Raw genomic sequence first — 18,204 nt, forward strand, 5'->3', positions numbered from 1 at the left:
GTTGTTGAGTGATTTGATCAAGCCTTGGGAAGATTATGTTTGGTGGTTGAGTGCTGAAAAGCATTATTTCCCCCTCACCCCTCTCTCTCTCTCTCTCTCTCTCCCTTGTCATCAGAATGACGATGAAGACTTTAATTACGTGATTGCCTTCTTCCTGGGCACAGCCGCCTGTCTGTATCAGGTAAGTGATAGTCTGCGGCAGGAGAGCAAACCCGTCAACGGCTGACTGAGCGGCTAACAGCCCCATACTTTGCAGCTCAGCAGCCTGTCAGCTAGCCCATTTAGACCGGACACTAGATTCCACAAAACGTCTTCTAAATCATGACAGTTTTTTCTGAAAAAACCCCATGTCAGCGCTGCTCAACCTTTTTCACGTCAAGGAGCCCCAGAATTATCTGGTATTTGGCCGCCGACCCCCAACGTTCGCTGTGAAAGAATATATATTCAAAGATTGGCACTACATTTTCACAAAAAAAATATAGCAGACCTACAAGCTCGTATGAGCTTGTATTCTGCTATTTTTTCAACAGCTAAAGCATGACGTAATACTTAAAACAACCAAAGGGGGTACTTCCCGCCCATAATGGGCTAGACTAACGTTAGCAGGGCTCAATCCTTTCCACCTCACTGGCTTTTCTCTAACATTTTCATCAGCTCGTCTTTTGTGAAGCTCATACGGCGAGCGGGAGGGAGGGAGCCCCCCCAGGTGTTTTTAAGATCACAAATTGGTCATGCAATTAAAAATGTATTGCAGCTGGAGCTTTCGGCTGAGCGGACTTAAACTGTCCCTTGAAGGACAATAAAATGGCCATGGTAAAAAAAAATACATGTCATTGATCACTGTCAGGCCGAAAACGGCATCCTATAATGCCTGTCACAATTATTGCATAGAGTAATTACTGTACCTATATTTTGAAAGTATAGTTATTAAATATTGCAGTAATTTCTTTGTATACAAAATATAGGTAAATATAGGTAAAATAAAAAACACAAAATGTCCTTTTTTTATTGTGTCCAATGCCAAAACCACAAATCTTTAATCACAATTATTTGCATGCCAATTAAAACCCATTCTGGGCGGGAACCTCTTTTGGTGTTTTAAGCATTATGTTAGCTATTGAAAAATAGCAATTTTCTTTTAATCCTTAAAATGTGCAAATCTTTGAATATATATTCTTTCAGAGCGAACGTTTTGAACTCAAAACCTTGCTTCTGGGGAGTCCCTGGAACAACATATTTTCAGATGGGGGTCGGCAGCCAATCTGGGGTCCTTGACATGAAATAGTTTGAGAACCACTGACATAGAAACATAGGTTTTTTCAGAAAATGATTTAGAAGACATTTGTAGAATCGTCCTCCGGTCACAATTATTTGCATGCCAATTAATGGTCAAGTAGGAGGCAGCTAATTTCCTAATGATAGTGTGTGTGTGTGTGTGTGTGTGTGTGTGTGTGTGTGTGTGTGTGTGTGTGTGTGTGTGTGTGTGTGTGTGTGTGTGTGTGTGTGTGTGTGTGTGTGTGTGTGTGTGTGTGTGTGTGTGTGTGTCAGTGCTACCTGTTCACCTACTTCTCCGTGTGGAGGAACAGCAAGTCCTGCCTGGCGCTGGCGCTCATCTGTCTGTCCAACATGTACCTGTATGAACTGAGGAACGTTTGGCAGATCCTCTTCCACGTGACGGTGGGCGCCTTCATGACGCTGCAGATCCGACTCAGACAGCCCCTCGGCAAAGCCCCCGACTACAATGTCTGACGACGGCCCCCCTCCCCCCCCCCCCCCCACACACACACACAAGCGGAAGGGCAACCAAAAAAAACCTGGAATAAACCCCGCCAGCGCCCGCCCCGCCGGGCTCTGGGGTGGTGCAGCATTAAAACTGCGTCAGCCATCTTTTTGGAACCATAAGCCTCTGCGTCGACTGCTAATTGTTTATGAAGCTGTTGTATGTCCAAAAGCAAAACCATTCCTTTTTTTTTCCTTTTTTTGTTTTGGTATTCCAAAAAAACATTTCAAAATAGTGAATATAGCCAACGACTCACAACACGACGCAACGCGTTGTGAGCTTGTAGATTGGCCATTTTCACTCCTCTTGTGCGGCACTCTTGTACCACGAAGCAGGACATTTCATCTACGAAAGAACTTTAAAAAAGTTGAATTATGGAGACGTGCACGGTTTCCATGCCCAACAACAAAATTCGGATTAAAAGAATACATGGAAATAGGGATATGACAACAAGACTACAAACTCCTACGAACCCTCTTTGCAGTATACTGTACCTCAACCCCACAACACCATGTGTCCATGTCTGTATAGAACCTAGCTTATCTCCAGTTGAGTGGAGCTCAGTCTACCATGCACTGACTACATACATGTATAGGTATGGACTTTGCTGCAGCCACACAAATCTCCATCCCTGTTATGTGGGCAAACAATCCACTAAAATAGCAGATCTGCAAGCTCGCAACACCTCGCAAATTTGGGTGACTCTATTTTTGTGTAGTGGTAAATCTTGGGGAATCTGGTCAAATAAGTAATGGGTTTATGTGGTTAAAAGTCGGAGGTTTGTTATCGGAGCAGGTATTGAGTTATTTCTGGAACAGCCAGAAGGATTGTGCGTTGGCTTTGAGAGACGATGCAGTGCAGTTTTCACATGATCCTCCAAGTGACTGGAGAAGTGCGTACGTAATTAGCTATTTCCCCGCCAAAAACATGTTAAGTATTATATTACCGGTATCAGTATGTAAGTAATCTAAAGTATACATGATGAGAACCTGCTTGAGCATTTGACAATAATGAAGGCCTAATATTTCTACAATTGCTACACAACCTGTAGTCATTTTTAGCGCGAACACATTTTAGATCTGATAACGATGTACTGGGCCATGCATGTTCAAAACATATATATATTTTTTCTTTCTGTTCCTTGGTGGCGGTGCCCACTCTTCCTGCATCATCTGTTCCTCCATGGGCATATCTCCTCCAGGGATCAGGGCTCAGCCATAATTATTTTTGCAGATGTTTATTATAATAATTACGCTGTATTTTGCTTTTTCTGCTATTTATTTGTCGTTTTAGACCGATTGTGCGTATGTATGTATGCTGGCCTGGTTGCTAAGATCTTGTGTTTTTAATTTGTTTTTACAGATTTTTATTGCAGTATTTGAAATGTTTTATAATTTAAGATGGTTATTTCTATGCAGATTGACTTTTTCTATTCGTGACAAAATGTCACGAAAATGTCACGAATATATAATAAATGCAACGGATTGTACAATACAGTATAGTACTGTATAACTGCTATATATAGGGCTCCATTTTCGTCACCGCTAAACCCCTTATCTCTAAACTTCTTTGCCTTTTTTTACTATTTTGCTAAACATTTTTTAATAGTAAAATGGCCAGTCAAGCTCACAACGTGTCAATGTAGATTGGCTAGTTGAACTATTCAAAAATGTTTTTCAAAATAGTAAAAAAAAAAGGCAAAGAAGTTTAGGGATAAGGGGTTTAGCGGTGACGAAAATGGAGCCCATATAGTCTCTGTCGGTGTGGAAACCTCATACTGTATGTCCAAAAACGGTTACTTTTCAAGACTAAAGAGTTTTTGATGCTTAATGGTATTATTTACGGGAAAAAAACACAAAATGTAAAAATATGGAGATAAGAGGGTCCTGCCCGGCGGCAACGATATATACAGTACAGTACGGTACAACCACTGTAGTACATTGTACAGTCCAAGCACCCTGCCTGCAGCCCTATGTGATTGACACACAGCCTTGGGTATATACACCGGTGTCACATGACGATATATCAATAAACAGGCTGTCTGCTGCCACAGTATCCATGAGTCGTGGTGTTCACCTCGGAGGGCAGTCCGTGTCAACGCAGAAGCCGAGCTCTGGCATCATGGTTCCCTTCTTCCGAGACATGGCCCGTGTGACGGCTATAATGACGAGGCCAAAACGGCGCGCTCCAATTCTCTCACCTTCTCCAGTTACTAATGTATGCAGTATGCACGCATTAGCACAGCCACCACCACCACTTACATTGAAGTGGGAGGTTATCCCCCCCCCCCTGTGGTCTCAAGTCACCTCAACAGGCAACTTAAAACTAGCCAGACACAGGTGTAAGAGAGAATTGAAACGCTTTTGTTTTCTAGTGTAAATTAGTTCAGTGATCGTGTTGTCCTAAGGGCTCTTTAATATGCATGCATTTTCCATGGATGGAGCGGAAAGAACAACTAGAATCACTAGTGCATGGAGAGGAAAGTATAGCCTCAGCTCTTCATGCTCCATGTTGTTACGCTGGGCTTGGCACCGCGTGCCTGTCAGGGGAGCGCTAGCTTGGATGATTCACCGGAATGTTCTATGAGCGCACAGCTTAACAACAGTGGTACCACACCTACATGACCTAATGGCTCATTTCATAACACGAGGCCTGAAGTGATCTGATTTGAATTGTGTTTTTCTGGCCCCAAACATGCATTCATTTCTAATTTCCAGCACAGCCAGAGAGAGAACATGGAACCAAGCCAGCTTTAATTTGGCTCTGAATGCGTCGGGATTGGTATAGCGTGAAATAGGCCTTAGATGGCAAACAAAACGTCTCCGGTTGGAAGTTGGAACACACTTTTTGTACTCTGGATAATGCCGTGCCCATGTTGCAATAGATTGGAGATGTTTGTTGTTCAGAACATAAGAATTAAAAATGTGGCCAAATCTCTGTTTATAGAGAAGACATTGTTCCATCGTGACATAACCCCAGGCTTTCCCTGAGCGTTATCTGCTTGCCTGTTAAGGATTTGGTGACCATGAACTCACAGCTTGGAGAATTACATAACAGAATTATGAGACAATGCCCCCACAAATGATATTTTTCAGCAGAGAAGTTTTCTGTGTTTGATAATTCCATCTTCTAGACTAGTGTTTGTAATTGTTATGTTCAATTATTAGTGTGATTGTAAGGCCTCATTCACATGAATCAAACACCAATCAAGAAATGTTTAATCGTTTTTTTGGGCCACCACAATGCTTTTCCATCAAACAGAAATGTTTGGTCAAACCATGTTACTCCCATTGGAAAAGTGCATTGTGGTGGCCCAAAAAAACTTCCAAACATTTGCTTGATTGGTGTTTGATACATGTGAATGAGGCCTAAGGTCCTATCAATGATTGCATTGCAAGGACTTGACAAGAGGCAATCATGGCATCCCTATTTTGGTCATGCTACTTATAGGTGAAATGTTTGAAAATAACAGATCTACAAGCTTGTAATCAATTTATTGCTTAGGAATGCAACTAAAACTAAAACATATCCACAAATTCAAGTCTCCATGGGGTGAGTAATACAACAATAAATTAAAAAGGTCATTTTGGGGGTGAACTAAACTTTTGGTCTTTTTATCATTCAGAACAATGCACATAAAGTTTTTCTGAATACATTGAGCCCTGCCTACACACACCGCCTCAGAGCATGCAGGTGTGCATAAGACTTTGTTGCCTGTCATTTTATCATTAAAAGGCTTATGTGATGAACACCCCAGACAGTTTTTTGATATTTGATAATTATTTTAGCTGCCCCGCCCCTTTCATATACTAACCCATTATAACTTCAAACTCGAAACTTTTAAACCATGATACTAGACTATTGTCCAAATACGTGAGGTTCAAGTATATACTGTATATATATATATATATATATATATATATATATATATATATATAATATATAGTTTGGGATGGTTTTATGCAGCGTTGTTCTTTTCATTTAAAAAAGAAAAACTTAATTGAAAAAGCACCTCACGTACTAGGAGGGCACTATGAGTCACCAGAACCAAGGAAGAGTGTTTTTCGATTAATCTATCATGGTTAAAATGGAATTTGAAGTTACAATGGGTTTGTATTGGAACGGTTGGCGGGGCAGCTAAAATGAATAGCAACTTAAAAACTGTCTGGGGGGTGTTCACATAAGCCTGCAGTTAGTGCAGTACAGGATAAAATTACCAAAGGCTAAGTGAAATATCCCCTTTTAAGTGATTAAAGTTCTTGAGATCTCTACTTTACACAGAAAATACTGTACGTTTTTATTTTATTTTATTAATATGAAACAGAGTTCAATTTAAAGTGGAACACAGTCATTGGCGATGCATAAGTAGCCTTGCCGAGCCATGAGGCCCATAGGGCAGGAGCCTATCTCCTGTTTCTGTAGCGTGAGGCAGTACACCCCCTGGACATGACGCTAGTATGACGCAGGGCCTTACCCCCAAACCAACCCTTGATGCTGAGTGTCAAGCATGCAGGGAGGCACTGGGTCCCATTTTTAGGGTCTTTGGTATGACCCGGCCGAGGATCGAACCCCGACCTCCCAGTCTCAGGGCGGACACTCTATTCTAACCACAAGGCCACTGAGCTGGGTGGCGATGCATGGTTGGTGTATTAGATTTAGAATGTACTTAGGCCAGTGGCCTGACTAACTAATCCTTAATTTTTCAACAAGAACAATCTTTTGTTGTTAACTTGTTACCAAACCAAAATAATGTGAACACTGCAGTTTCAACTGCTATACAGTAGGCCTACATGGTAAAGTCTATTCAATCTCCCATCCCCTGTTTCGGCTCTTTGGAGAACAACAAGCAACAGATTGTCTCATATGGCTCAGATTGAAGCAACAATAAGCCAATTTCTCTGGCAACACTCCCCTGTGCAGTGGGTATTATGATGATTATGTTGTTGGTGATTATGATAATTACAGTTATTAGCGCGGGCGCTTTAATACAAAGACCAAGCATTGCTCCTGAGGTAGATGGAGGATTAATGAGGCAGGGGGCACAGTGTTCCAGGCTCCAGCGTCTTTGTTCTGAAGCAGCCTGTACATTAAGTGGGTTGATTATGATAACAGCCAAATTGCTTGGTTGGCACTTGGCAATGGTTGCTGCAGGTAAAAACCACAGACTAGACTTGGAAGTGCTATATTTGAACTCACAGTAATTGAGACTACGTTACCGACAGCATTTGTGACAAAGTCTTTGCCCCTCCTCACAGAGGTTCACACAACTGTGTTGAAAAGATTAGATTGTATATTTTTAAGCCTGCTTGGGGAAAGCCATTTTATTCAATCTTGCCAAAACATATCCTTGGGATATCTATCTACCTGTAGCCAACTCATCCATCTTTGTGGCAATATCTTCATTTGTTTATTTGTTTTGTGTCAGGTTTGATTAAATAACCTTGCCTTTCTTTCCGCAACGTTTTTTGAGACACACTAGATATTGTAGTAGGCGTTATTATACCACAATGTGAAGCTGAATTCCACAGAGAAGAGGCTGGTAAACATTATACTCAGCAGTACAACAGACTTTTGTTCCATATCCGCCCATTTGGCAAAACGCTAAATTTACTCTGAAGATAAAGTCCATTTACCCCCAGGAACATTACATTTAAATTACAGCGTTGCATTTTTTAAATAAGTTATGCGTCATTTGTGTACTATTATAGCCTGAATTTCCATTCCGTTACACTTCATTATTCAGTCTGAAAGTGCCACCATTGCTGCCGTTTTTCTTAGATGGGCGTTGCTGAAGAGGGAGTCCTAGTTAATATTCTAACCAATCACAAGCCAGTCACATAATTTGGTAGGTCAGCAAATTTGGTTTAACAATTTTGTATTAGTCTCTATAGTCTAGGCCAAGCCTTATTTTAGTTTTAGTTTTTTAAACGACTTCAATAGCATCAATTATATCCACTCATGCTGCTGCCACTGTTGTTTTAACTGTCCTGCACTGTTTACTTCTTTCATTTAGCATTCAAAGGACGCTGATTGGCCAACACACTACAACGGTAAGGCAACACCGGCAATTCAGGTGCTGGAACTACTGTTAAGCACTATTCAACAAAAAATGGACGCATTGTTAAATAGCTGGTGCTTAAAACACTTAAGCCCTCAGTGTATACACAGATCGTATACACAGAAAATAAATGTCAAAGATGCCTGGAATATCAACATACTTACACACCTAGAAACCCCATTCAAATTTAGGACATGTTTGCCTGAAAAGGAATCTTTGAAATGTTTCATAGTTTTAGAAATATAGTGCTTTCAAATTTGAGACATTTAACATGGGGCTCAATGGCAGCTCTATAGGCACGTCAAAAGTCACTTTCACCTAGAAACTCCATTCACACTTTTTATTATTCAGCTTACTGTGGAGACACATGCTGGAACTTTTTTTTATTTTTATGGTTTGTAGTTTATGAGTTATTTAACTTAAACGCCCAATGCATTCTCTATGGCAATAGCACAAACTTTGGCATGCTACTAGTCCTACATACTTACACCTAGCAACCCCATTCTAGCCTACTTAGGTTCATCTTACGGTGGACATGTTTGCCTGAAAAGGAATCTTTGAAATGTTTCATAGTTTTAGAAATATAGTGCTTTCAAATTTGAGACATTTAACATGGGGCTCAATGGCAGCTCTATAGGCACGTCAAAAGTCACTTTCACCTAGAAACTCCATTCACACTTTTTATTATTCAGCTTACTGTGGAGACACATGCTGGAACTTTTTTTTATTTTTATGGTTTGTAGTTTATGAGTTATTTAACTTAAACGCCCAATGCATTCTCTATGGCAATAGCACAAACTTTGGCATGCTACTAGTCCTACATACTTCCACCTAGCAACCCCATTCTAGCCTACTTAGGTTCATCTTACGGTGGACATGTTTGCCTGAAAAGGAATCTTTGAAATGTTTCATAGTTTTAGAAATATAGTGCTTTCAAATTTGAGACATTTAACATGGGGCTCAATGGCAGCTCTATAGGCACGTCAAAAGTCACTTTCACCTAGAAACTCCATTCACACTTTTTATTATTCAGCTTACTGTGGAGACACATGCTGGAACTTTTTTTTATTTTTATGGTTTGTAGTTTATGAGTTATTTAACTTAAACGCCCAATGCATTCTCTATGGCAATAGCACAAACTTTGGCATGCTACTAGTCCTACATACTTACACCTAGCAACCCCATTCTAGCCTACTTAGGTTCATCTTGCGGTGGACATGTTTGCCTGAAAAGGAATCTTTGAAATGTTTCATAGTTTTAGAAATATAGTGCTTTCAAATTTGAGACATTTAACATGGGGCTCAATGGCAGCTCTATAGGCACGTCAAAAGTCACTTTCACCTAGAAACTCCATTCACACTTTTTATTATTCAGCTTACTGTGGAGACACATGCTGGAACTTTTTTTTATTTTTATGGTTTGTAGTTTATGAGTTATTTAACTTAAACGCCCAATGCATTCTCTATGGCAATAGCACAAACTTTGGCATGCTACTAGTCCTACATACTTCCACCTAGCAACCCCATTCTAGCCTACTTAGGTTCATCTTACGGTGGACATGTTTGCCTGAAAAGGAATCTTTGAAATGTTTCATAGTTTTAGAAATATAGTGCTTTCAAATATGAGACATTTAACATGGGGCTCAATGGCAGCTCTATAGGCACGTCAAAAGTCACTTTCACCTAGAAACTCCATTCACACTTTTTATTATTCAGCTTACTGTGGAGACACATGCTGGAACTTTTTTTTATTTTTATGGTTTGTAGTTTATGAGTTATTTAACTTAAACGCCCAATGCATTCTCTATGGCAATAGCACAAACTTTGGCATGCTACTAGTCCTACATACTTACACCTAGCAACCCCATTCTAGCCTACTTAGGTTCATCTTACAGTGGACATGTTTGCCTGAAAAGGAATCTTTGAAATGTTTCATAGTTTTAGAAATATAGTGCTTTCAAATTTGAGACATTTAACATGGGGCTCAATGGCAGCTCTATAGGCACGTCAAAAGTCACTTTCACCTAGAAACTCCATTCACACTTTTTATTATTCAGCTTACTGTGGAGACACATGCTGGAACCTTTTTTTATTTTTATGGTTTGTAGTTTATGAGTTATTTAACTTAAACGCCCAATGCATTCTCTATGGCAATAGCACAAACTTTGGCATGCTACTAGTCCTACATACTTACACGTAGCAACCCCATTCTAGCCTACTTAGGTTCATCTTACGGTGGACATGTTTGCCTGAAAAGGAATCTTTGAAATGTTTCATAGTTTTAGAAATATAGTGCTTTCAAATTTGAGACATTTAACATGGGGCTCAATGGCAGCTCTATAGGCACGTCAAAAGTCACTTTCACCTAGAAACTCCATTCACACTTTTTATTATTCAGCTTACTGTGGAGACACATGCTGGAACTTTTTTTTATTTTTATGGTTTGTAGTTTATGAGTTATTTAACTTAAACGCCCAATGCATTCTCTATGGCAATAGCACAAACTTTGGCATGCTACTAGTCCTACATACTTCCACCTAGCAACCCCATTCTAGCCTACTTAGGTTCATCTTACGGTGGACATGTTTGCCTGAAAAGGAATCTTTGAAATGTTTCATAGTTTTAGAAATATAGTGCTTTCAAATTTGAGACATTTAACATGGGGCTCAATGGCAGCTCTATAGGCACGTCAAAAGTCACTTTCACCTAGAAACTCCATTCACACTTTTTATTATTCAGCTTACTGTGGAGACACATGCTGGAACTTTTTTTTATTTTTATGGTTTGTAGTTTATGAGTTATTTAACTTAAACGCCCAATGCATTCTCTATGGCAATAGCACAAACTTTGGCATGCTACTAGTCCTACATACTTCCACCTAGCAACCCCATTCTAGCCTACTTAGGTTCATCTTACGGTGGACATGTTTGCCTGAAAAGGAATCTTTGAAATGTTTCATAGTTTTAGAAATATAGTGCTTTCAAATTTGAGACATTTAACATGGGGCTCAATGGCAGCTCTATAGGCACGTCAAAAGTCACTTTCACCTAGAAACTCCATTCACACTTTTTATTATTCAGCTTACTGTGGAGACACATGCTGGAACTTTTTTTTATTTTTATGGTTTGTAGTTTATGAGTTATTTAACTTAAACGCCCAATGCATTCTCTATGGCAATAGCACAAACTTTGGCATGATACTAGTCCTACATACTTACACCTAGCAACCCCATTCTAGCCTACTTAGGTTCATCTTACGGTGGACATGTTTGCCTGAAAAGGAATCTTTGAAATGTTTCATAGTTTTAGAAATATAGTGCTTTCAAATTTGAGACATTTAACATGGGGCTCAATGGCAGCTCTATAGGCACGTCAAAAGTCACTTTCACCTAGAAACTCCATTCACACTTTTTATTATTCAGCTTACTGTGGAGACACATGCTGGAACTTTTTTTTTATTTTTATGGTTTGTAGTTTATGAGTTATTTAACTTAAACGCCCAATGCATTCTCTATGGCAATAGCACAAACTTTGGCATGCTACTAGTCCTACATACTTCCACCTAGCAACCCCATTCTAGCCTACTTAGGTTCATCTTACGGTGGACATGTTTGCCTGAAAAGGAATCTTTGAAATGTTTCATAGTTTTAGAAATATAGTGCTTTCAAATTTGAGACATTTAACATGGGGCTCAATGGCAGCTCTATAGGCACGTCAAAAGTCACTTTCACCTAGAAACTCCATTCACACTTTTTATTATTTAGCTTACTGTGGAGACACATGCTGGAACTTTTTTTTATTTTTATGGTTTGTAGTTTATGAGTTATTTAACTTAAACGCCCAATGCATTCTCTATGGCAATAGCACAAACTTTGGCATGCTACTAGTCCTACATACTTACACCTAGCAACCCCATTCTAGCCTACTTAGGTTCATCTTACGGTGGACATGTTTGTCTGAAAAGGAATCTTTGAAATGTTTCATAGTTTTAGAAATATAGTGCTTTCAAATTTGAGACATTTAACATGGGGCTCAATGGCAGCTCTATAGGCACGTCAAAAGTCACTTTCACCTAGAAACTCCATTCACACTTTTTATTATTCAGCTTACTGTGGAGACACATGCTGGAACTTTTTTTTATTTTTATGGTTTGTAGTTTATGAGTTATTTAACTTAAACGCCCAATGCATTCTCTATGGCAATAGCACAAACTTTGGCATGCTACTAGTCCTACATACTTCCACCTAGCAACCCCATTCTAGCCTACTTAGGTTCATCTTACGGTGGACATGTTTGCCTGAAAAGGAATCTTTGAAATGTTTCATAGTTTTAGAAATATAGTGCTTTCAAATTTGAGACATTTAACATGGGGCTCAATGGCAGCTCTATAGGCACGTCAAAAGTCACTTTCACCTAGAAACTCCATTCACACTTTTTATTATTCAGCTTACTGTGGAGACACATGCTGGAACTTTATTTTTATTTTTATGGTTTGTAGTTTATGAGTTATTTAACTTAAACGCCCAATGCATTCTCTATGGCAATAGCACAAACTTTGGCATGCTACTAGTCCTACATACTTACACCTAGCAACCCCATTCTAGCCAACTTAGGTTCATCTTACGGTGGACATGTTTGCCTGAAAAGGAATCTTTGAAATGTTTCATAGTTTTAGAAATATAGTGCTTTCAAATTTGAGACATTTAACATGGGGCTCAATGGCAGCTCTATAGGCACGTCAAAAGTCACTTTCACCTAGAAACTCCATTCACACTTTTTATTATTCAGCTTACTGTGGAGACACATGCTGGAACTTTTTTTTATTTTTATGGTTTGTAGTTTATGAGTTATTTAACTTAAACGCCCAATGCATTCTCTATGGCAATAGCACAAACTTTGGCATGCTACTAGTCCTACATACTTCCACCTAGCAACCCCATTCTAGCCTACTTAGGTTCATCTTACGGTGGACATGTTTGCCTGAAAAGGAATCTTTGAAATGTTTCATAGTTTTAGAAATATAGTGCTTTCAAATTTGAGACATTTAACATGGGGCTCAATGGCAGCTCTATAGGCACGTCAAAAGTCACTTTCACCTAGAAACTCCATTCACACTTTTTATTATTCAGCTTACTGTGGAGACACATGCTGGAACTTTTTTTTATTTTTATGGTTTGTAGTTTATGAGTTATTTAACTTAAACGCCCAATGCATTCTCTATGGCAATAGCACAAACTTTGGCATGCTACTAGTCCTACATACTTACACCTAGCAACCCCATTCTAGCCTACTTAGGTTCATCTTACGGTGGACATGTTTGTCTGAAAAGGAATCTTTGAAATGTTTCATAGTTTTAGAAATATAGTGCTTTCAAATTTGAGACATTTAACATGGGGCTCAATGGCAGCTCTATAGGCACGTCAAAAGTCACTTTCACCTAGAAACTCCATTCACACTTTTTATTATTCAGCTTACTGTGGAGACACATGCTGGAACTTTTTTTTATTTTTATGGTTTGTAGTTTATGAGTTATTTAACTTAAACGCCCAATGCATTCTCTATGGCAATAGCACAAACTTTGGCATGCTACTAGTCCTACATACTTCCACCTAGCAACCCCATTCTAGCCTACTTAGGTTCATCTTACGGTGGACATGTTTGCCTGAAAAGGAATCTTTGAAATGTTTCATAGTTTTAGAAATATAGTGCTTTCAAATTTGAGACATTTAACATGGGGCTCAATGGCAGCTCTATAGGCACGTCAAAAGTCACTTTCACCTAGAAACTCCATTCACACTTTTTATTATTCAGCTTACTGTGGAGACACATGCTGGAACTTTTTTTTATTTTTATGGTTTGTAGTTTATGAGTTATTTAACTTAAACGCCCAATGCATTCTCTATGGCAATAGCACAAACTTTGGCATGCTACTAGTCCTACATACTTCCACCTAGCAACCCCATTCTAGCCTACTTAGGTTCATCTTACGGTGGACATGTTTGCCTGAAAAGGAATCTTTGAAATGTTTCATAGTTTTAGAAATATAGTGCTTTCAAATTTGAGACATTTAACATGGGGCTCAATGGCAGCTCTATAGGCACGTCAAAAGTCACTTTCACCTAGAAACTCCATTCACACTTTTTATTATTCAGCTTACTGTGGAGACACATGCTGGAACTTTTTTTTATTTTTATGGTTTGTAGTTTATGAGTTATTTAACTTAAACGCCCAATGCATTCTCTATGGCAATAGCACAAACTTTGGCATGCTACTAGTCCTACATACTTACACCTAGCAACCCCATTCTAGCCTACTTAGGTTCATCTTACGGTGGACATGTTTGTCTGAAAAGGAATCTTTGAAATGTTTCATAGTTTTAGAAATATAGTGCTTTCAAATTTGAGACATTTAACATGGGGCTCAATGGCAGCTCTATAGGCACGTCAAAAGTCACTTTCACCTAGAAACTCCATTCACACTTTTTATTATTCAGCTTACTGTGGAGACACATGCTGGAACTTTTTTTTATTTTTATGGTTTGTAGTTTATGAGTTATTTAACTTAAACGCCCAATGCATTCTCTATGGCAATAGCACAAACTTTGGCATGCTACTAGTCCTACATACTTCCACCTAGCAACCCCATTCTAGCCTACTTAGGTTCATCTTACGGTGGACATGTTTGCCTGAAAAGGAATCTTTGAAATGTTTCATAGTTTTAGAAATATAGTGCTTTCAAATTTGAGACATTTAACATGGGGCTCAATGGCAGCTCTATAGGCACGTCAAAAGTCACTTTCACCTAGAAACTCCATTCACACTTTTTATTATTCAGCTTACTGTGGAGACACATGCTGGAACTTTTTTTTTATTTTTATGGTTTGTAGTTTATGAGTTATTTAACTTAAACGCCCAATGCATTCTCTATGGCAATAGCACAAACTTTGGCATGATACTAGTCCTACATACTTACACCTAGCAACCCCATTCTAGCCTACTTAGGTTCATCTTACGGTGGACATGTTTGCCTGAAAAGGAATCTTTGAAATGTTTCATAGTTTTAGAAATATAGTGCTTTCAAATTTGAGACATTTAACATGGGGCTCAATGGCAGCTCTATAGGCACGTCAAAAGTCACTTTCACCTAGAAACTCCATTCACACTTTTTATTATTCAGCTTACTGTGGAGACACATGCTGGAACTTTTTTTTATTTTTATGGTTTGTAGTTTATGAGTTATTTAACTTAAACGCCCAATGCATTCTCTATGGCAATAGCACAAACTTTGGCATGCTACTAGTCCTACATACTTACACCTAGCAACCCCATTCTAGCCAACTTAGGTTCATCTTACGGTGGACATGTTTGCCTGAAAAGGAATCTTTGAAATGTTTCATAGTTTTAGAAATATAGTGCTTTCAAATTTGAGACATTTAACATGGGGCTCAATGGCAGCTCTATAGGCACGTCAAAAGTCACTTTCACCTAGAAACTCCATTCACACTTTTTATTATTCAGCTTACTGTGGAGACACATGCTGGAACTTTTTTTTATTTTTATGGTTTGTAGTTTATGAGTTATTTAACTTAAACGCCCAATGCATTCTCTATGGCAATAGCACAAACTTTGGCATGCTACTAGTCCTACATACTTCCACCTAGCAACCCCATTCTAGCCTACTTAGGTTCATCTTACGGTGGACATGTTTGCCTGAAAAGGAATCTTTGAAATGTTTCATAGTTTTAGAAATATAGTGCTTTCAAATTTGAGACATTTAACATGGGGCTCAATGGCAGCTCTATAGGCACGTCAAAAGTCACTTTCACCTAGAAACTCCATTCACACTTTTTATTATTCAGCTTACTGTGGAGACACATGCTGGAACTTTTTTTTATTTTTATGGTTTGTAGTTTATGAGTTATTTAACTTAAACGCCCAATGCATTCTCTATGGCAATAGCACAAACTTTGGCATGCTACTAGTCCTACATACTTACACCTAGCAACCCCATTCTAGCCTACTTAGGTTCATCTTACGGTGGACATGTTTGTCTGAAAAGGAATCTTTGAAATGTTTCATAGTTTTAGAAATATAGTGCTTTCAAATTTGAGACATTTAACATGGGGCTCAATGGCAGCTCTATAGGCACGTCAAAAGTCACTTTCACCTAGAAACTCCATTCACACTTTTTATTATTCAGCTTACTGTGGAGACACATGCTGGAACTTTTTTTTATTTTTATGGTTTGTAGTTTATGAGTTATTTAACTTAAACGCCCAATGCATTCTCTATGGCAATAGCACAAACTTTGGCATGCTACTAGTCCTACATACTTCCACCTAGCAACCCCATTCTAGCCTACTTAGGTTCATCTTACGGTGGACATGTTTGCCTGAAAAGGAATCTTTGAAATGTTTCATAGTTTTAGAAATATAGTGCTTTCAAATTTGAGACATTTAACATGGGGCTCAATGGCAGCTCTATAGGCACGTCAAAAGTCACTTTCACCTAGAAACTCCATTCACACTTTTTATTATTCAGCTTACTGTGGAGACACATGCTGGAACTTTATTTTTATTTTTATGGTTTGTAGTTTATGAGTTATTTAACTTAAACGCCCAATGCATTCTCTATGGCAATAGCACAAACTTTGGCATGATACTAGTCCTACATACTTACACCTAGCAACCCCATTCTAGCCTACTTAGGTTCATCTTACGGTGGACATGTTTGCCTGAAAAGGAATCTTTGAAATGTTTCATAGTTTTAGAAATATAGTGCTTTCAAATTTGAGACATTTAACATGGGGCTCAATGGCAGCTCTATAGGCACGTCAAAAGTCACTTTCACCTAGAAACTCCATTCACACTTTTTATTATTCAGCTTACTGTGGAGACACATGCTGGAACTTTTTTTTATTTTTATGGTTTGTAGTTTATGAGTTATTTAACTTAAACGCCCAATGCATTCTCTATGGCAATAGCACAAACTTTGGCATGCTACTAGTCCTACATACTTACACCTAGCAACCCCATTCTAGCCTACTTAGGTTCATCTTACGGTGGACATGTTTGCCTGAAAAGGAATCTTTGAAATGTTTCATAGTTTTAGAAATATAGTGCTTTCAAATTTGAGACATTTAACATGGGGCTCAATGGCAGCTCTATAGGCACGTCAAAAGTCACTTTCACCTAGAAACTCCATTCACACTTTTTATTATTCATCTTACTGTGGAGACACATGCTGGAACTTTTTTTTATTTTTATGGTTTGTAGTTTATGAGTTATTTAACTTAAACGCCCAATGCATTCTCTATGGCAATAGCACAAAATTTGGCATGCTACTAGTCCTACATACTTACACCTAGCAACCCCATTCTAGCCTACTTAGGTTCATCTTACGGTGGACATGTTTGCCTGAAAAGGAATCTTTGAAATGTTTCATAGTTTTAGAAATATAGTGCTTTCAAATTTGAGACATTTAACATGGGGCTCAATGGCAGCTCTATAGGCACGTCAAAAGTCACTTTCACCTAGAAACTCCATTCACACTTTTTATTATTCAGCTTACTGTGGAGACACATGCTGGAACTTTTTTTAATTTTTATGGTTTGTAGTTTATGAGTTATTTAACTTAAACGCCCAATGCATTCTCTATGGCAATAGCACAAACTTTGGCATGCTACTAGTCCTACATACTTCCACCTAGCAACCCCATTCTAGCCTACTTAGGTTCATCTTACGGTGGACATGTTTGCCTGAAAAGGAATCTTTGAAATGTTTCATAGTTTTAGAAATATAGTGCTTTCAAATTTGAGACATTTAACATGGGGCTCAATGGCAGCTCTATAGGCACGTCAAAAGTCACTTTCACCTAGAAACTCCATTCACACTTTTTATTATTCAGCTTACTGTGGAGACACATGCTGGAACTTTTTTTTATTTTTATGGTTTGTAGTTTATGAGTTATTTAACTTAAACGCCCAATGCATTCTCTATGGCAATAGCACAAACTTTGGCATGCTACTAGTCCTACATACTTACACCTAGCAACCCCATTCTAGCCTACTTAGGTTCATCTTACGGTGGACATGTTTGTCTGAAAAGGAATCTTTGAAATGTTTCATAGTTTTAGAAATATAGTGCTTTCAAATTTGAGACATTTAACATGGGGCTCAATGGCAGCTCTATAGGCACGTCAAAAGTCACTTTCACCTAGAAACTCCATTCACACTTTTTATTATTCAGCTTACTGTGGAGACACATGCTGGAACTTTTTTTTATTTTTATGGTTTGTAGTTTATGAGTTATTTAACTTAAACGCCCAATGCATTCTCTATGGCAATAGCACAAACTTTGGCATGCTACTA

The 18,204-nt window shown here is 38.6% G+C and overlaps 1 protein-coding gene across 2 annotated transcripts in view; it reads left to right on the forward strand.

The window, feature by feature from the left end:
• Positions 1–3,348, forward strand: part of sec22a (SEC22 homolog A, vesicle trafficking protein) — a 14,097-nt gene extending 10,749 nt beyond the window's left edge. The window contains exons 6-7 of one of the 2 annotated variants that reach the window (XM_083776239.1): positions 116–181; positions 1,549–3,348. In XM_083776239.1, coding sequence (XP_083632365.1) covers positions 116–181; positions 1,549–1,749 — 267 coding nt within the window. In that variant the 3' untranslated portion in view covers positions 1,750–3,348. The remainder of the gene's footprint in view (positions 1–115; positions 182–1,548) is intronic. The other variant, XM_083776240.1, reaches the window with a different exon arrangement.
• Positions 3,349–18,204: the final 14,856 nt, after the last annotated feature.

The sequence above is a fragment of the Protomyctophum parallelum genome (assembly GCF_964188405.1).
Source record: "Protomyctophum parallelum genome assembly, chromosome: 11".
Lineage (NCBI taxonomy): Eukaryota > Metazoa > Chordata > Actinopteri > Myctophiformes > Myctophidae > Protomyctophum > Protomyctophum parallelum.